The sequence below is a fragment of the Artemia franciscana genome, chromosome 15, assembly GCF_032884065.1.
Source record: "Artemia franciscana chromosome 15, ASM3288406v1, whole genome shotgun sequence".
Classification (NCBI taxonomy): domain Eukaryota; kingdom Metazoa; phylum Arthropoda; class Branchiopoda; order Anostraca; family Artemiidae; genus Artemia; species Artemia franciscana.
Genome location: NC_088877.1, coordinates 6,253,323 through 6,274,567, shown reverse-complemented (window position 1 = coordinate 6,274,567; position 21,245 = coordinate 6,253,323). Strand labels below are relative to the sequence as shown.

At 35.4% G+C, this 21,245-nt stretch overlaps 1 protein-coding gene across 2 annotated transcripts in view; it reads right to left on the bottom strand.

Annotated features, from left to right (window-relative positions):
• LOC136035984 (la-related protein Larp4B-like) overlaps window positions 1-21,245 on the bottom strand; it is a 77,387-nt gene that overhangs the window by 47,331 nt on the left and 8,811 nt on the right. For both annotated transcript variants that reach the window (XM_065717887.1, XM_065717888.1), the window contains exons 2-3: window positions 5,194-5,308; window positions 4,174-4,448 (exon numbers count right to left, since the gene is read on the bottom strand). In XM_065717887.1, the coding sequence (XP_065573959.1) occupies window positions 4,174-4,448; window positions 5,194-5,264 (346 nt within the window). In that variant the 5' untranslated portion in view covers window positions 5,265-5,308. The remainder of the gene's footprint in view (window positions 1-4,173; window positions 4,449-5,193; window positions 5,309-21,245) is intronic.

The following is a 21,245-nucleotide window of genomic DNA, read 5'->3' as shown; positions in this document are numbered from 1 at the left end:
TTGCATGGTGATGCAGAACACCGTCGTGGGGGGATCCTCTATAGAAGAAAACTGCGGTAGGGCAAAAGATCCAAATCTATGCAAAGGGCTACCTCAACTCTTTCGCGGTGCCTGCAAGACTGGGGACCTAGCGATCAACTCCATTCCCCCTCGAGGAGTGGCAACCTGGAGGAAATAATAGTCAAGTAAACGACACAGCATTCTAACAGGATTCTGATTAATGGATAATTCTTTTGGGCTATGTCTGTTTTGACGGGCGTTTTTGGGCTGAAAAAACTCTTCCTAGCTAATTCATCTACTATCGGTTGCATCCCCGTAGTAGCATAATATTTGTAGGCATGAATATATAATGAGTCTGAGGTAATAGGCTTGGGACTGTCTGTGCAGGATTTCGACTCTTGTTAATAGAAGAGCATTGCTAAGTGCTGAAAACCATGTTGTGACCAAGATTAGCCAAGAATTACACAAAGACTCCATTCATACCGGAGGTCCCAGGGACTTCTCGCTGTCAGGTTTTAAGCCGGCTTAAGCGCTTCGGTGTAAACTTGAGGTTATATGTTGATCTCTGTTCTGCACCGGTGTCCGGGATCATTTCTTTTCCTGAGGCCAAAATTTTTTCAATGATTTGAAGATCATGAAAATTGGGACTTAACGACGCTAAAAAATGATCATCGTATCGACATTTTGACTGACAAATTCAGACGATTCGAACTGAACTTATTAGGAGTTTCAGAAACTCATATCCCAGGGGTAGGAAGCGTGAAATTAGGTGGTTTAGAATTTGTTTTCTCAGGCAGGAAGGATGGGGTACATAGACAGGGAGTAGGGCTCAATGGTGAACAAGGAAGCTGCTAAGTCTTGTTTAGGCTGGGAAGGTACTACTAGTAGAATAATAAGCTCATTTTATGACTAAAAAACTTCAGTGTATCATTTATAGTAGTATATGCCCCTGCTGAACCGACTGACGGAGATACTAGTGACTCTGATGAATTTTACTTACGGTTACAGGAGCAAATAGACAGGTAAAAATACGGAGTTTTAACGAGGAGATTTTAACGCCCATGTCGGTAGAAATTGGGAAAGATGGTATCCTAGTCTAGGAGAAATTAGTATAAGAAAAGAAAACAGCAATGGCTACAGACTTTTGCAATTTTGTAGATATAACAATGAAGTTATAACCAATACGGTGTTTGGTCATAGAATGGACCATAAGTTGATATGGTATTCAAGTAATGGTACGGCAGCAAACCTTATTGATTATATTATAGTAAACCGAAGACTGGCAGGATCAATACAAGATACTAGCGCACATAGGAGTACTGTTATTGATGTTAAAAGTAAAGATCACCATCTAGTAGTGTCTAAGGTTAATTTACAACTGAAATTTCGGAACGAGTAACTCCCTCCCGGGAAGTTAAGATGCTGGAGGACTCCAGGATGCGAATTTGAGAGAAACTTTCCATGAATAGTTGAATACTAAACTTGAGAGTTTAAAATTTGACAATGTGGAAGATAATAGGAATAATTTTAGAAAAAAATTTGTGAAGTTGCTGATGTTATCTTAGGGAAGAAAGTTAAGACTGCAGCTGGGAATATTAGTGAAAAAAGCTTTATGTTTAATATAGAGGAGAAGGGGCTTGTACAAGAATCATCTGAGTGATAGATCATATTAAAAACAAAAGGAACATAAAGAAAGTGGAGAAAACATTAAAATATGAACTAAGGATGTGTGAAGCAGAGGCCATAGATAAAATTGCCGAGCATCTGGTAGATGCAGCTGGGCGGCATTATAGTAAAATATTATACTGACATGTTATTAAATTAAGAGGGAGTAGTCAATTCAGACGGTAAAAAGGAAAGGGTTAAAGAGTGATGGGCGGAAGATTTTGAGATTGTGCTAAACCGAGATACAGTTGCAGGAAAAGATATAGAGAAAAATTAAAAAGTTTATGATACCTTGGATGTGAAAGATCATTTGTTTTGTGAGGAAGAATTAGCGACAGTACTAAGAGGATTAAAAAATAATAAGGCTCCAGGTGCTGATAGTGTGGTAAATGAGTTTCTTAAATATGATAGCTCCGAGGTTTGAAATAAGTTAATGAAGAATATCAATATGATTTTTGAAAAAGGGGAAATACCTATCGATTTTAGGATAACGTTAGTTAAACCACTGTAAAAGAAAGGTGATAAGAGTGAGTGTCGTAACTATCGAGGCATTAGTCTGGTCACTGTAGGAAGCAAATTATTTAGTAATATAATACTTTTTAGACTGAGAGATGCTCAGGATTCATTTGGTAGAAGAGCTTTAGCAAAGGTTTTATCCTAGTATGGTATACCAGAGAGATACAATAAAATGATTAGTGCCATTTATGAGAATAACACTGCAGTGGTTAAGGTAGGAAATGAGGTTAGAAGCTGGTTTTGTATTGAATCAGAAGTAAAGCAAGGTTACATTCGATTCCCCTTTATATGGATCATTTTGATGGACATTATCTTAAGGAGCAAAGGAAAGGCATTGGGAGACCACAGAACCAAATGGGGAGGAAAAACTCTCCTGGAATGAACTTTTAGAGGTTTTGCGAGTTCAGGGTGCTAGAATGGGTTTGAAAATTAATGTTAACAAGACTAAGTTAGTAAGTCTAGGAATAAGTGAAGATGAAAAGGTTTTGTTGGGTAACGAAAAGATAAATCAGGTGAGCAGCTTCACTAAATTTGGTGGTATTATTAGTAAAGACGGTGGGAGCAGCGAAGATATTAAAAGTAGAATAGCCAGGGCTCAGGGTACTTTTTCATAGTTAAAAAAAAAGTTTGTAAGACTGGGAAGATAAGTCTGTAGACCCAGATAAGAACATAGGAAGGTACAGTGATGACAGTGGTCAAATATGGCTCTGAAGCATGGGTGCTCCGAAAAGCGGATGAAGATTCACACTGTGTTTTCCAACGAAAGTTGCCTACGGACTGTTTTGGGTACCCGGCTGACTGACCGTATTCCAAACTGTAGGCTGTACGAAAAATGTGGTTCGATCCCGCTTTCTAGGGCAATAATGAAAGAAATGTTGAGATGGCTAAGGCACGTTCTGCGGATGAAGCATGACAGATTGCCGAAGATTGTCTTTTCAGCCAACCATATAGGGGTAAACGGAAAGCTGGTCACAGATGTCTGGGGTGGGAGGATGTCATAAAAAAAAATTTAAAGCAAATGGAAACTTCTTAGAAGGGTGTAAAGAGGGAGGCTTTGAATAGATTGGCATGGAGGACGAGCGTGCGTAGATGTGTTGGCCTCAGGCGGCTTGGTGCTGCGGTGACTTGTTAGTAAGTAGTAGCAGACAACTGCTAAGATCAAGCTATTAGTCTAATACTTTCACAGACAAAATTTCGTTTTAAAGCTATCATTTTGTTTTTTATTTACCTTACCTGAGTCCAAGGTCGTATCCAGAGGGTAGGGGGTTTTACCCCCCCCCCCCTTCCGAAACTTGTCCGACTCTTTAACACGTAACAAAAATGAATATAAACAATTTTTGATGCGTTTTTTAAATATTTTTTTACCACCACCCAAAAAAAAATTCGCTCCCCCCCCCCCCAAAAAAAAAATCAAGATCTTGGATACGACTGTCGGAGTCACTAACAACTTAGTAGGTTGATAAAATAAGACCGGTTTTAAACTATTTTGACATTCACTCAGACATGTGCGCAGGAGTCTTTTGGGCGGGAGGAGGGGGAAATAAAGGCTGATTTTACAGTATACATTGTAAAGAACCGCCCGATAATTCCCACTAAGCACCTAGTAATACTTATTTTTAGGTTGTTTTTATGTTGTGGTTGTTTTTATGTTTACTTATTTTTAGGCAAAATGTTTTTGTTTTTTTTAATCAAGAGGCGGGGTAAATTTGCCGGCGTTTTTTTTTTTTTTTTAGTCTTCTACAATGAAATTCCCCAAAAATTGTATTTCAAAATCCAGGTGAGGGGGAAATTTAAAAAATCTACGGAAGTCATATATGACTCCCTCCCCCCCCCCCAATTAACACCACTGCGAAGTATTGTACTATAAACAGATACTCTCTGTGAAGGGGATTTTTTTAATGTGTTCAAGGATGAGGATTATATTCAAGGATTATAAAAATGGGAGAAGAAAAAGAAAGAAAAGGCTAAAAAACAATGGAAGATAAAAATTACCTCTCATCACTTCAGTAATCAACTGAATATCCTGTGTCAGTTTTTTGATTTGATTGAAATTGGCAACAGTCCAAATAGAAACAAACTGATCGGCATCCATTTGCGACAGCAAATAGCTATCGTGTGATAGATTTTCACGTGAAAAATAATATTCAATCTGATTGGCCAACAATCTTTTTAGCTCCTCCAATGAGGGACTGTTTGTTGTCCCAACATCATCTGAACCTGATTCTTCATTTTTTGGTGAGCCTTCCATTGCACCGTTTACGAGATGCCTAAAAAATTGCATATTTTCAGTATCCTGCACAAGCGCACTTATACAGGGGGGGGGGGGGGTAAAATACTGCAAACCTTTCATAACCGATTACTAAGATCGATCAAGGTTCAAACGCACTCAAAAGCAGCTTAAAGGAAGTATCTTTATGCTTAGAAAATTGTCTGACCCAGTCCAGTCCCATTGATAAAAAGATAAGTAAAATGGCTTCTACATCTATTTACTTTTCATTCCAAAAAGGTTGAAAAGGTATAAACAGATCTACTCATTCAAAGCTACAGGTTTTCTGAGGGAAGCAAGGGGGTCCTTCCTTCAGATGTTTCTAGTTGAGAATCCTAAAGGGATCACAGACAGAATTTTGGAGAGCCATCAGATGATTTTCCATACAAGACTTCTGAAACTACGAAAGTACACTTGCATGCCTAAATTTTCAAATATGGCCAAAACTCTAAGGTCTGGATAAATATAAAGACTAAGTCCAGAACTTTCATAAAAAATACCATTTATAGTTATTTTCTGCCAGAATAAGGACAAAAATGAACATTTAAAAATCGTTAATAGAATTTTGATGTATCTTTTGATAATAAAATAATAATTCTAACTTGTTTCCCCTTGATAATCTATCGAAATCCCGCCCTCCCAACAAACATTATTTTTACGTCTTTTCTAATGAGTTGATTTATTTTTCATATTATTTGCACGGTTTTTTGTTAGAATAATACTGAAAAACAAAAAGATAATAATACCCTTCAACTGGTGCTCGCGCGTCCTCAGGCATCTGCATAAGTGAAGGCATGTTATCAGAAGAAATTAACATGCCAAGCCAATAAACTCCATCAATCTAAACACAATCAAAGGAGTCTGAAACAAAAATTGAAAAAAATTACTATGTAATTAAGTACACTAACCTAGTATTGTTCATATGATTTTTTGAATTAATGTCACTTAAGATTCATGTCCCGAGGGGAGCAGGGGACACGGGTGCATTGGCCTCCCTTAGATTTTGGAAATTACATTTTTTATATTTACATTAAAAAAACAACGAAATTCCTTCACTTCTTAAGTTTTAAGAACAATTTTTTTATCTTGGATAAAAAAAAATCTTTTCCCTTCCTCATTAAATGTTTCCCCTGAGTTTGACTGTTAGGCCCTGCTTTATAGAATTATAGAATTGCATTTTACAATTTGCTTTGCATGTTTTTATATAGAAAAAGCTATATTCTATATTACATATCTATATTACATGCTATATTCTAGCATGTAAAAACACAAAAATAAGAAATATTTTCAAGCATGTTTAGATCACAGTCAGAAAGACTCATGCCTGAAACTTCTTCCCTAAGAAAAGAATCCTTATTCAGGCTTTGAAAAGATATTTCAATTCAATTCAGACAAGCAACTTTGACCTTCCAAAGGGATGTAATTTTGATTTTTTTTTTTTTTTCGATGAACTTACTAGCTTCTAGTGTTGAAATGGACTGTGTCTACTGACTGTGGCAACGATTTACTTTTTTTGTATTCAAACAACGGTAATTTTTCAAATGCAAGTTAATAAAATTACAAGTTAAAATACCACAGGTTGAGCACCCCCCCCGCTTAAAGATGAACATGGTAAGCAGTTGATAAAATTATATTTTTGGCTTTATAGCTAGAAATCCGGAAACATCTTCGGTACTGTAATTGGCGATCCCAACTGCCTTCCATTAGGTTAATGACTGTAGATGCGATCTAGTTGCATTTCTTAGCCTAAATAACCCCGAATTCCCTGGAGGCCGTACTGACTAGTTTCAGTTAAATTTCTTTGCACCAATGCCAAAACTGTACAAATATCAACAAGTCAGAAACACCTAACCCTAATACCCCTCTCCTTACGCACTCTGGGTGTGTGTTAACGCTTAGGCCTATGCGCTTCGACATTTTCCAAGGTCAATTCTAGAAACTTTTTAAATACAAATCAATAAGAATGTACAACGTCAAAGTTCTATCACATGGTAAATAATATAAAAGTATTTCCGTACTGACTGCTTACTCTCTTTTACAACTTGTTGATCGATGTAAAAAGATTTGTTTTGTCTTACTAGCATTTAATCGGTAACTCGGGAGGGGAAGGGAACGTTGAAACATCTGGTCGTCGGAATTTTGGGATTTCACGAACAATTCCTGAAATACCACATATTTGTATGATCTGCGTATTTTATAAAGTCGTATCCCACTCATAAATACGTTCCCCCATGACAGTAATTTTGAGTGTCTGCCTTAAAAATCTGCTAAATAGTCTACAAGAAATATCTAATTCAGACCGAAGACGTTATTCCAATCAAAAAGACAATATAATACAAAAAGGAACCAACAGACTTCCATTAGATAAAACAGGAATGCTTTATCGATATTCTAAGATATAAAAATACATTAAATCTTCCTCAGCAAAAAGTATTGAAATATCTTCAGTAAAGCACTAACGATCACTTAAACATTACAAATCTAGAGGGTCTGGGGATTGGGACAAAGAAATAAAAACTGCCAAAAATAGACAAACTATATGAGGTTAACCGATATTATGGAGAAATTCCTGAAAGTTCATGGGGATTTCAGGAGACTAAATCAACGCCCCCTTCCCCTACGTCGTTACGTGCTCCTCCAACTTGGATGACGCTTTGATTTCGAATTATGATTGAATATTTGGCAAAAATGTGTCTATTTATGTCTAATAAAATGGACAAATTATCTGAATACAAAGCTCCATCTTGGTACCAAGATGAATCCAATATCACCAATATTTTTTTTTGAGGGGGGGGGGATTTTACAAGATTCACCGGAAAAATTAATCCAGAAAAAAAACAACTCAAAATTGAACAAAGACGTTATACAAACTTCAATAATAGATTTAGGAAAAGGAAGACAAATAAGCAAGGGATGAAAAACTTACGTTACAAAATATCCAGTTTAAACTAATAATAACCTTAACAAATAATTTTCAAAATTGCAACAACTTCCTTGCAACTAAAATGAAAAAAACAGGCAAAGCAAGTATTGTCAAGTCACAGCTACCCTGTTTTATTATTCAATTGACCTGCTTGATAAAAAGGCGAATAATTAAGCAGTAACGCCGGAAGCAAATCAGTGTATACATTTTTTTGCAATACCGTAGAGTCTCATAGAGTTCAAATAATAACTTTTATTTGGAAAAGAAGATTTTTTTTTTTACGAAAAGCAGAATTACGGTGGAATCGTTCGAAGAATCATATACTTGATTCCGATCCTTAGAAGAAATCATGATATCAAAAACGAAAGAAAAGCTTTCACAATTTAAATCAAAACCCTCCCCTCACCAATTTGTTTACTTTTAGTCCAAAACACTCAAGTTTACTCTGTGTAAAACTCAACCGGTTTCTACGTTAGTTTCTTTCAGCTTAGCGGAAAAGTGACAGAATAGATGGGAAACATATACTTTTGGCTATATGTTTGCACATTAAGGGGGTGGGGGTAAAGTATTTGGACAGTTTGAAGTTAGAAAACAATCCTTAGTTCATCATAATTATGTAGAGTAATTGTACCTAACACATCTTGAATGCAGACCCGCTACACTTTACCCCACCCCCTAATGTGCAAACTTATAGCCCAAATTTGGTTCTAAAGTATTATATTTTCATCATATTTTGGGATATTTTATTAGGATTGGGTGCCAAAGAAACAGGTTTTAATTAAATGACGTAATTGAGTGCTTGCCGTATAATACACAAGTACCGGGATATATACCCTTGCAATAGTACGAAACAGGCTAAACTCTATCCCTTATTACACTAAACTCCTCTGAAAACTTGGTTGCCCGGTTTCCTTTGTATTTAAATACTCGTATCTTTGATTCAGCTGTTTTTGCAATGTGACATTATGATTTAAAATACGACAGAAAATTGACATCAAAGGTATAAAACACGGCATTTGACTTTAAAGTCCCTATCAGCGGTGCTTATCTCCGTTTTATGGCCCTTCGGCAAGGAAGCACGATTCGGGGTTGAAAGCCAAACATCCTATGCTATCGTGCATCCTTCCTGTTTACCTTCCCCAAATTTCTCCGGGTACCCATTTAGAGCTGGGTTGACTTTGGTTAAGCTTACAGAGTCAGGCTATTAACCCCCCTATCCAAGCCAAATAACCAGCAACACCAGGATTCGGGCACCTGTCTTCACAGGATTTCAAGACTAGTGTGCTAACCACTCGGCTAGGGCGGCTCAAAAAATTTATCAAGATTACAATTCTCAAACGTTCCTTGCGACAGATGGGGTTGATCCCAGATAACCTTTAATCAAGAGACCTGATTTTCCCCACTATGTTGTCACTGTAACAGGGCTCCATCTCTGTCGCTGACACAAGATAGAAAGAAGTGTTGAATCTTATGATTTTTAGATGCAAATACCTTACATCTACCTTTAAAAGAAGAGATGTTCAATCACTTTAAGCTAAGCCAGAGTCGACCCAGCTCAAAATGGATGTTTGGAGACATTTGGAGAGGGTAAACAGGAGGAGGCGCGAAAGCACATGATGGCTGACGTCAATCCCTCATTATAGTTCTTGGTTAAAAGGTCATGAAACAGATCAGCATCTCCAGTTTGGACTATGAAGTCTATTTACTCATAGTAAATCACAACATAGAGCCGTGTACATCAGTTTCAGCCAGAAGCATAGAAGGAGCTCCTGCCCCAGGAGCTTTTAAACCTCCTTCAAAATCAAACAATGAGCAATCGCCTTCCAAGGGGAAATGATCTAAAGATACACATTTCCACTTATTACAAATCGGGTAGGCAACAGCCAATCACATAACAGGAGGAGGGCCTCGACACCCACCACCCTCAAAATACTATGTTTTACCGATTTTCTTAGTACCTTTTATTCAAATCGTCAAATAAATTAATGAAATGCTATGTACATGCCTGATATAAGTGGAGCATCATACCCTCATTTGTTTCTAATGTTAATAATTAATTAGGCACTGTTCACACTTCTTTTTCTTCTCTTTCCTTTACCCCAGATTAATTCACTTTTATACCCTACTTTGCCAATTTTATATTTCGTTACATCTTACAATATGCTAACTTTTTTTTACATTGCCTTTTTCTTTTCAGTTTCCTTTCTTAAGGTTTGACAATCGAGTATACATTCAATATTGACCTATGACAGTGATGATTTATATTGTGATTTGTAGATTGAATACAGAAACGTAAATATTTAACTTATCTCATCGTTTTTGTAACTTACATGTTCTGTGTTATGGATGAAGCTCCTTTGAACATTCCAAATAAATGATAAAGTGAAAGAAAATCTAAATGAATAAAGCTTTTTATCGCCGCAATTCAAACTACTAGCCGTTATTTAGATATTTTATTTATAAACAGAAAAGCAGTGTTGTCTAATAAATAATTCTAACATAAATAAGTTTTGGCGTTAAATTACAAATGATCCTGTTTCTTTAAATTCAGCAACAAGAAGGAGAAATCAGACTTCTCTTTTCAGAGGAATAGTTTAATAATTGAATCTGGTTTCACTTCAAAGGATTCTCACACATCCTGCCTTAGGTTTCAACACATAATCTCGTCATAAAAGGGGGATTGGGATAACATTCATTGTTAAAATATGGGTTAATACAGATGGTAAAATCAAACAGTTCGTGGCAACGAACTGTAGTAAGGAGCGACCCGGCTCAATAGTAACCAAAACACTAAAAAACGGAATTTTGATACTAAAAGATAGATCAAAACAATTGGATTTTTTATCCTGATTTTAAGTACATAAGTTTCATAAAATTTAGTCTTATTTATCAAAAGTTATGAGCCTGAGAAAATTTGGCTTATTTTATAAAACGGGGGGAAACACCTCACAAACGCAATATTATCTTGACAAAAATCACACCAGAGGGAGTAGCTCCTTTCATATACGAAGTATTTTCTGTTGGTTTTAATTTATAATGTCGCTCCTTACTTTCAGTTGAAAAAACTTGTTTTTTTTATATTTAATTCTGACTGAGACTATTGCGTTGTCCGAAACACAGGCTAGCCAGAATCAGAGGAATTGCTAGAGCTGAATGTAAAATCTTCACGGCCAGCCCAGATCAAAAACTGCTAGATGGAAGCCGGCTTCTCCCATATATGGAATAATGGTCAAGGCCCCAAAGAAAGTGAGGATATTTTTCTTAGGGATTTAAGGACTAGGCTAGAAGACTAAGAGAATTGATATTTGAGTGCTGGCACAAGTACTTCGATTAGTTTATCTTTTCTATAAAAGGGTTTTGGAGAAGAGCATCATTTCAACTTAAATTACTACTACTCGGGATCCTTAAATCAACATCACCTAGATATATAGTGGCAATAGGAAATTTTATTTTAAAGGCTCGAAAAGAGGAGCTTTCTTTCATTTATCGGTATCTGCTTATTTATTATGCTAATTTTTGCCACTTTATTTTACGACAGCATATACGTCTATCAAACACTTCGTGGTAACAAACTGTAAGTAAGGAGCGACCCGGCACAATAGTAACCAAAAGGCTATAAAACGCAGTTTTGAGACCAATAGATATATCACAAGCGAGTCTGAGAAATTTTGCCTGATTATCAAAAAAGGGGACCCCCTCCACCCTAAACGTCATAGAATCTGAATTCAGCGTATCAGAGAATCCCAATGTAGAGGTTTCAAGCTCCTATCTTAAAAATATGGAAATTTCTTTTTTTGCCAGAAGAAAGATCACGGATGCACGTTTCTTTGCTTTTAGTTGTTTTTTTCCCAGGGGTGATATTATCGACCCAGTGGTCATAGAATTTCGTGAGAGGGCTCATTCAAACGAAAATTAAAAGTTATAGTACCTTTTTAAGCGATCAAAAAAAAATCGAGGACAACTAGGTTCCCTCCCACGCCCCCTTTTTCTAAAAATGGCCCGATCAAAATTTTGAGATAGCCATTTAATTCAGCATAGTTGGAAGGCTGAATAACTATGTCTTTGGAGATATTACGATTCACCACAGCCCGAGGGGAAACGTCTTTAACTTACAAAATTTGACCATGGTTTACATGTAGTATTTATTATTGGAAAACATGCATATATTTTTTGGGGTGGGGGGATTTCTGCTAGTAGGATTTTCCAAGGGGACAATTTTCCATGGGAGGGAAGTTTCCAGGGGAAAATTTTACCCTACGGGAATTTGCCAGAACTCCTCTACGTTATTCTTCTTATGGCTTGCTTTCTCACTGCCGACTCAATTTTATGCGTGAATACGTTAAGGGTAATTGTCTAGGGAAAATTTTCACCAGGATTGAACTGTCAAGAGAACAGATCCGTGGGAGGAGGGATTTATCCGCGGGGTGTAGCCAGATTTCCTGGCATTAATTAAAAAACGATCGGAAATTAAATTAAAAAAAGCAAGTTTCTTCAACCGAAAGTAAGGAACAGCATTAAAACTTAAAACGAACAGAAATTATTACCTATATAAGGGGGTGGCTCCTCCGCAATACCTCGTTCTTTGCGCTTAAGTTTGAATTATGTCCCAATTCTTTAAGAACGACACCCGAAACAGTGTTCATTTAATTAGAATAAAAAGCTTTTTTTCAAGCACTAAAAGAACTTTAGCGTAAAGAGCGAGATGTTGTGGAGGAGCAATTACCCACATATACATAATAATCTCTGTTCTTTTTAATTTTACTCCTTACTTTCAGGTGAAAAAAACATGTTTTTAATTTAATTAGAACACTGATAATGAGTATCATAGAGGAAAAAACTTTATTACTAAAGAGATATGGATCAAGAAATCATGATTTAACCTATTTTGCCCTGTCTTCCTATTTAAGCATTCAAGATAACTCAACCACATTCAAGATACTGACACCGAGTGATTTAATTTCGCGATTAAGGCCATGATTAAGTGAACTTGAAAACATCGAGGTTGAAAATTGAAGTTAGGGTAGCCTTCTGTCTCTCAATTCTCTAGAGACCGTCGATTGTCAAAAACCCTTCAAATAGCACTTATTCATTGGCGGAAATAGTAGGTTAATGAGACCAGCTTGTCAATCTGGTCTCTAGTGCGATCTGAAACGATTCTTTCTGGCAAAAAAATTGTAAAAATTTCAGATAGCTGAAAATATTCTACGGGCCAGTTCGAAAACAGGAAAATACATCGAAAAATGGTTGCAATCATCTTACAGGTTATTGTCTTTTACTCATCATAGTTTGTTCTAAAAGCAATATCCTTCATATGTACACATGTGAAAAAGAGCTAAACATTTTCTAAGATATCTAAGCAAATAGAGGAAAATCCTAGCAACCATTTTGTAGCATCTTCAAGAAGCTACGGCCTGATATTAAAAGCGGTATCTTCCGTTAATGAATACTTGAGTACTTTTTAAATATAAAATTTTCAATTTTAACATGGGATTTTCGAGTTCCATCAGTTCACTTAATCACGGCCTTAATGCAGTTTCCTGTCATGATGCAAGTATTTACAGCTATTCGTCAACCTAAATTCAAGTTAAGAGTAACTAAAGGCAAGAGTTCCCAAGAGAACTGACTCGTTTGAATACTTATTAGTTTTCCTTTCTCCTAATCATATATCATCTAGCATCTATTATAAACAGATTCCCAAAAATAGTTTGTCTTTTTCTAATCAACTCTCCTTCTGTAACTTCTACTTCTTTGTTTTGTTTATTTTTTTCTATTTTTATCAGTAGATAGTCATAGATAGTGTTTTAGATAGTTTTATTTGTCATATAGATAGTTGTCATAGATGTTATAGATAGATTGTCATAGATAGTTTTTCTGTCATAGATAGTGTCAGTAACATTTGAATGTTACGTCCTTAATCAATTAGTAGTTAATATGTAAATGTTTTATTTCGTGAACCTCCTACTTTACAGACCATAGAGTCTGTGTGGGATCGTGGATCCCACAATAAAACATATTTGTGGGAACTATAAAACATATTTATTTACAGAAGGGTCTGTGAAACTTTCTGGAAGGGGAAAAAGTACTGAAATGAAGTATTATAGCCAGAGAAAGTTACATATTAAAACACTTTCTACTATTTCATATTTATCTTTTCAAGGGAAGTGGCTTCAATCGCCGGGGGTGGGATTCCCCAAAAGTTTTGTACCTTTGGTATTTTCATTGAAAATATAACAAAATTACCTCCCTCCGTCGTAGATTTCGAAAAATTCCATGCGACATAACGGTCTAAGGGGCGACTGCCATTACCAACAACACACACTTTATATTAATAATGAGGGAAATTCGAGGTTAACTTTCCTTGTAATGCAGGAATCGGACATTAGATGAAACAAATATACTATTCCATTCCCGTTTCAATGCTCTTTCAAAAAATAATAATCACTGCTTTACAATTGTGGCCCAACCGTCTCCTCCCTAACAGCGCAAGATACGGCCCTAGACTGTATGCAAAAATTTTACGGGTTAGCCATTATTTTTTTGCTTTCTCATCAACAGTTGGTTCATAATCAAAAGTTGCCAAATAAAATCAGCTTGAAAAAAAGTAAATCAGCAAACTTTTCTGCATAGTCTAGGGCTATGTCTGGCCAGACTATGACCAGAGGGGCAGGGATATAATAGCAATAACAATTACTATAATGTTTGCAAGGAGCCTTGAATGGTATATTTCTTTTGTTTATATCTGATTTCTGTCCTATAAGCAAAATTAACCGAATTAAAAAAAAATCCAAATGAAAAGGCTTGGGTCAAGGGATATCCAAGGGTACAATTCCAAAGGCAAGAAGGGAATCCTTAGTCCTTTTCTCTTTGAATAAAGGGACAATTACTATTATGTTTCCAAGTAGCCTTGAATGGTATATTTCTTTTGTTTATATCTGATTTCTGTCCTATAAGCCAAATTTACCGAATTAAAAAGAAAAATCTAAATGAAAAGGCTTGGGTCATTTTTTGTCCCTTGGTCAAGGGACATCCAAGGGTACTATTCCAAAGACAAGGGCAAGAAGGGAATTCTTAGTCCTCTTCTCTTTGAATAAAGGAACATTATATTAAAAAGAGGACATTATGGGACGCATTTTAAGTTTAAGGGTTAAATCCAAATCCCTCCCCCACTGTACATGTATTTATAATTATCAAGAAACTTTCTCTGTTATTTAACAGGCATGTAATTTTTACTTTAAAATTATGATTCTTTTCATATAAAGGAAAATGAAATGTTTTGAGATAGTATTTAAGTAATTAAACTTACTTATGTCAAGCGTCAGGTTAGGCTTCCACTACCATATAATTGTTTGAAAGACTTTTTTGGTCCATTTTCAGGTGAAGAGACAAAACTTACAATAAAACCCTTTTTTTTCAAAATAGCATGTCCTCACTGGTCATACACTGAAAATTGACAGAAACAAAACAACTCTAAACCTATTAGGGCTACAAATTGTCACAGTTAAAGAACTGTAAGTAAGGAGCAACGTGGCTCAATAGCAATTAAAACTAAAAACAGAACTTTTATACCAATAGGTATATTTTAAAAAATCGGTTTATTATGCAGATTTCAAATAAGATTCATTAAGTTTAATGTTGCCTATCAAAGGCTACGAGCCTGAGAAAATTTGTCTTATTTTCAAAAAAGAGGGGAAATACCCCCTAAAAGTAAAAAAATTATTAATGAAAATCACACCATAAGATTCAACATATCAGAGATGAGAGAACCCTACTGTAGAAGCTTCAACCTCTTATCTACAAAAATGTGAAAATTTATTATCACATTTTCATTAAAAATTTATTATTACATTATTATTTCATATAATAATGAAAATTTATATATAATGAAATATTGAAAACTCAATGAAATGAAAATTTATATATAATGAAAAAATTTTATATTATAATGAAAATATTGAAATAAAAATGAATAAATTATTAAAACTATAAAGTTATAAAAATTTGACCGTTGTGTATGTATAGTGTTTTTAATGGGAAGTGTGCATATATTTCAGGGTGGGGGGGGGGATTTTTCACGGGAAAATTTTCCTTGAAGAAGGAAGTTTTCAGGAGTGGGGGTGAACTTTTCGGGGAAATTTAACACTAGGGGAATTCCTATACTAAATTCTTCTTATTTGTCTTATATTCTCTTTGCCAACTCAATTTTACATGTAGAGATGTAAAAGACAATTGTTTGGGGTAAAATTTTCCCGGGACTGAATTGTACGAGGATCTTTCTGTAGGGAGAAATTTTCCGTAGAGGAGGAGCCAGACTTCGCGGTATTATCTAAAAAATGTCAGAAATTAAATGGAAAACGATAAGTTTTTTTCCACACAAAGTAAGGAGCAACATTAGAGCTTAAAATGAACAGAAATAATTACGTATGTGAGGGGATTGCCCCCTCCTAAACACCTCACTCTTTGCGCTAGAGTTTGAATGTTGTCCCAATTCTTTAAGAATGACTCCTGAAACATAAGGGTTGATCAACTAGAAAAATAAAAAGCTTTCTTAAAAAAAGTATTTAACCCCAATTCCATGGCCCTGTTTTAAAGCTTCATTTAACTATATTTTATAAGATATAGCCGACCCCAACTCAAGATATTTCCAATACACTGACTCCATTCAGCCAAAAAAAATTGAAACTCCAAATCCACAGCCCTTTTTAAAACTACATTGTCTTTTGCATGCTAGGGCCCCCTTATCTAAGGAGCTTGTATTTAAGTTTTAAGTTCTTTCGAAAACATTTTGGGGGGGCTATTTCGCCACTGACTCATCTAAAAGTATCATCTGGCATTTTCACACCTTTGACATAATTTCCTAAAACCTATTACTAAGCTATTCTGAAAGACAGAATCAACAGGGCAAAGTTTGATTGTTCGATCGTACTTTGATCCTGCTGACCTATATGACCGGCCACTCTCCCTTTTGAGGTTTTTGTTGTTTTTATCTAGGGCTGTGGAGTCGGTCATAAGTTATAACCGACTTTGACCCCAGACATTTTCAATATACCGGCTCCCACTCCATTCAGCAAAATTTACTAGAACTCTGGCTCTGTCTAAAACTCGGACAGTCCTGTTTTAAAGCTTCATTTAACTACATTTTATAAGATATAACTAACTCCAACTCCAGACATTTTTAACATACCGACTGCAACTCAGACTCCATCCATCAAAAAATTTACTAAACATCTGACTCAACAGCCCTGCCTATATCAGAAGTACGATACCAGATGTGACCTTTAGACGTGACAGCAACGATTTTTGGGGCGCCTTTTGTGGGGAGCCCATTTTTTCTTATTTTGTTTCCACATTTGGACTCCCTTATATGGGTTGGAGGGTGTAAGTTTTAAGCCAATTGGGAAAAAAACTTGGCCTTTTTGGCACCCCACTTTTGAGGGGCCTGCACCCATAGACAAGATCTGGTCCTAGAGTGTGGAAAGTGTTAAAACCACAACAAACATCGAAATGATGCGAAAATTGCCACTTTGGCAACCTATAAAACTTACCATATTCAAGTCAAGTAAATCTTTTGCAAAAACGTTGTAAACAAATACCGGAGGTCTTTTTCTTTGAACTTGTAAAGATCAATGAATTTCAAGAGTAAGTGCGGTCAGCACTAAAAAAAAATGGTTTTCAACACAAAAACAAAACAGCAAACGAAAATCTCCTCAATGCATGAAAAAAAAATGGATTTGGCCTATTTGATTGGCCAGACTACTTTGCGTTTTCCTTTATCTAGTCTAAAGTTTTGGCTTTTTCATGATTTTTATAGAGACGAATAGAAACTCTCTCCCTCTCCCAGCACTGTTGATTAACCCTGATTACGTTTCAGAACAGAACGTTTCAGTTTCAGTTACATTTCAGTTTCAGAACGTCGTACTTTGGCTTTGTATATTGACAAAGTAGAATTAAGTGAGTCAATCAGGGTTACCACGGTACACAGTTGTAAGTACTACAATTACCCGAATTTGCGTGCTACACGCCAATTGTCGGTGCTATGGTAAAAAATGACTGCAATAGAGCTAAAATAACACTTTCGTGTTACAGGTGGCAACCGTGCTATCAATACCAAGATAAATTATTATATATGTTTGAAGAGCCTCTTGCATACTGCTGAAAGAGCCACAGCATTTGCCGCTTTTCCAGTGTTACTAAATGGCATCTGGTAAAAATTCTCACTAAAATCTGGTAAGTAATAAATCGTTGGAGAGGCAACTTTGAATCTACCCCGCCATGACAGAGGTAAACAGGGTATTTTTTTTTTCTTTGCTTTGTTCGTATCAGATTAAGATCTTCAGAGTTGGATGAAATTACAAATGTTATGCATAGTTTTCTTAAGTCAGGGAGGGTGTAAGGTCTATTAACTTTTTATATGAAGATAAATAAGAAGAGTTAGTTTTTAGAGTTTAATAGCCATGCATTTAATATTTATACTAAAAGGTTGCAACGATTAGTCAGAACCGAGTGAGGGGCTGGGGAGTGGTATACAATGCCTAGGTCTAGTTTTTTTTAATAATTGTGGAAGCCCTCCTAATATGGAGGGTGGTTTTAAGTGGCTAATGAGAGGAAAGAAAACTGAAATTGACCCTGGGCACTAAAAATGAATTAGCTATGCAACGGACTTCCTCATTTCTACAATGAAACCTATCTGTAAACATTCAGAATTTCCGCAATTTACTATTTCTCCATGAGCTCAGGTGGTCATGGTGCCCCAAGTGGAACAATTATAGGACTTTTTCATTACTCTGAAAAATGACTATCTCAAGTTTGTATCGTATGAGTTGGGGGTTGAAGTGTTGGGGAAGAGAAGGTGTAGCCAAAAACTTCAAGGGAAGGGGCTGGATGCTCTCCACTCACCATATGCTCTTGAAAAGGGCACTAGAGTGTTTAATTCTCAATCAAATGAGTTTTATCCCAAGTTTCTGTTACAAACCCTTGCATTAAAAGTGGCCAGGTAAAAAAGCAATAAAATAAAAAATAACATTGAAGACACATGGCTCTTTGCCATAGATAACACTGGAGTACATCTGGTACAAGAAGGCCATAGTGGGTTGAAAATAAAGTTCCAATGTATCTATTATATTCTCAATAAATCATGCGAAAAACTTTAGCGTTAAGAGTAGGACAAGGGGAGGCCGTCTAAAAGGGAGGAGGTAGTCTATCTCATGAAAACAATAATTTTGTTTGTTGTAAGTTTTAGTATTGCTCTTCACTTCATTTGTTATAACTAAGCTTGCATTTAATTTATGTCTGTTAAACATATTCTATCAAGATTTATCCTATATGTTGAAGAGAATCAATTCTCGAGTCTCTTATATTGAAGCTGAACTTTGGCATACGAATTCTTCAAAAATAAAATCATGACCTGAAAAGTTGCTCCCTTAGGATTTGTTTAATAGGGTGAGGGTTAAAATACCAAAAAGCAAAAACAGTTGATTTTTTTTTAGATGTCTTGATTTTCGAAGTGGGGAAGGGTTCCATTTGATATTTACCAATAGCTAATTATAAATTAATAGGGTATAATTAATAGGTGACTGTACATTACTGTTTAACCACTAGCATAAAAGCTCCTTTTTAATATGCTATTTCATATTCACCTCCAAAATGTCAACTTAAAACTTGAATATTTTCGAGACATTTGAGAAAAAGAATTAGCATACAGCTATAGATGGCAGTGATTTGATGAAAAGCATTGACCTATGCACAGATTCTTAAATGTGTTTGAAATTTATGCATGTCTTCAAGAAGAATAATTATTTTGTTCTAAAATTGGAAATAATTTTGAATTACTTATAAAGATTTACCTCCAACACGTCTGCTTAAAACTTGCCAATTACCTAACCATTTGTGAAAAAGAATTCTATAGATGGCAGTGATTTCATGAAAAGCATTGACCGATACACAGATTCTCAACTGCCTTTGAAATTAATGCATGTAATCAAGAAGAAGAATTATATAGTTCTCAAACTGGAAATAATTTTAAATTACCTATAAAATAATGTAATTGCTATTCTTCAAAAGTAACTATATTCCCTTCAGCAAAATTTAATTGAATCAAAATCAACATCAGTGGGAATTTTCAAAGCATTTCCTTGAATTGAAAATGGTGTCCAGATCTTATGGGAAGGTCTAAAGTTACTACCATACAAAATGAATTCATCAATTGGTTGGATGACATGGATGATCACTGCTTTAAAATATTGATATATTTTTTTAAGGAATAAATTAAAACTTTTCAGCATTATTACGATAAGATAGTTGGGGCAAAAATATCAGCTTTTTAAGGTGACATTCTAAATAGAAGTTAAAGGCTATTTTTCTACCTGCACACAAGCCATAGGACTACTTGTGAAAACAATCTGTAGCATTTTAAGGCAAGAATGTAGAATATCAAGAACACTTAAGTTTACTAAGCAACATGACATTATGATTCTTTAAGAAAGAATATGAAGACATCTACATTGGAATATAATTTTAATAAACAAGATTTAGTTAAAACAAGAGGAGGTTTAAAATGAATTAAAAGGAGAAACAAATAATGCCTTACTGGTGGGAAGCATAAAATTTATTTATATAGTGTTTTTTGACCAGCTAGCCAGAGCTTTCTTCACTACCCAGTATAGCCAGGTTGTATATCTGCATATTTGGGGCAAAAAAGTCTCCAATTTTGTACAAACTATAAATCAAGAATTTCCAACTTTCCCCCTGATATTATTCTCTAATCCTTATTTTATTATGAGGGAAAAATTTGGTTTGAATACAAATTTTTATTTCTCAATATTGGGTACTGTAATTGTATATAAAGCATGTCTAACATTATTCTAAAAACGCCTCTTTGCACCTCAGTTTACTCCTATTGACAAAATTTAGCATTCCCCACCAACCAAGAGGACTTATCCTCTTTGTAATTGTCCAAGATTAGTTTACATATTAAGTCTGTTGTTAATAGATCATTGAAAAAGGAAGAAATAAGCAAACATTTAAATGCTAAAAACTCAAATAATGCTCAAATTGTTTGCAAAAATAATTCCTAAACTTTCTTTTAATAAGCTTAGCTAAATTTTAAAGATCCCCTTTGGCCTTTTTGATTTATTCGTGATTAATAAATTTAAATCTGCACTGATATTTGAATCTACAGATGTAAAAAAAAAAAATCTCCAATTGTGCAAATCACTATTAATCAGGAATTTACATAGGACAAATTAAAGATTTTAGAAACAAAATTGAAAATCCAACTTTCTTAAATTAATAATAAATTTGTCACCCATTATATATCATGATGTGCAAACCCTTTGTGTAACAAGAGCTAAGAGCTCATATGGCACTAGTGACGAGGTTGGAAGAGCCAAGAGCTCATATGATATAAGCTCTAGCAAAATTCTAAGAATCAATAGATTGCTTTAAAGGAAAATCAGAGGCTTAATGCCGGTCGGGATTTAAAATAAGAGCTGAGTCATGAGGTCCTTCTAAATATTAAAATTCATTATGATCCGATCACCCACTCGTAAGTTAAAAATACCTCAATTTTTCTTATTTTTCCTTCCCCTTCAGCCCCCCAGATGTGTGAATCGGGGAAAACGACTTTATAAAGTCAATTTGCGTAGCTCCATGACGCACCTACCAATTTTCATCGTCCTAGCTTGTCCAGAAGCACCAAACTCGCCAAAGTACTGAACCCCACCACCTAACTCCACCAAAGAGAGCGGATCCAGTACGGTTACGTCAATCACGTATCTACGACATTTATAAGCGTTTTCCAAGATTTCCGGTTTCCCCCTCCAACTACCCGCATTGTCAAAAGATCTGGTCGGGATTTGAAATAAGAGCTCTGAGACATGA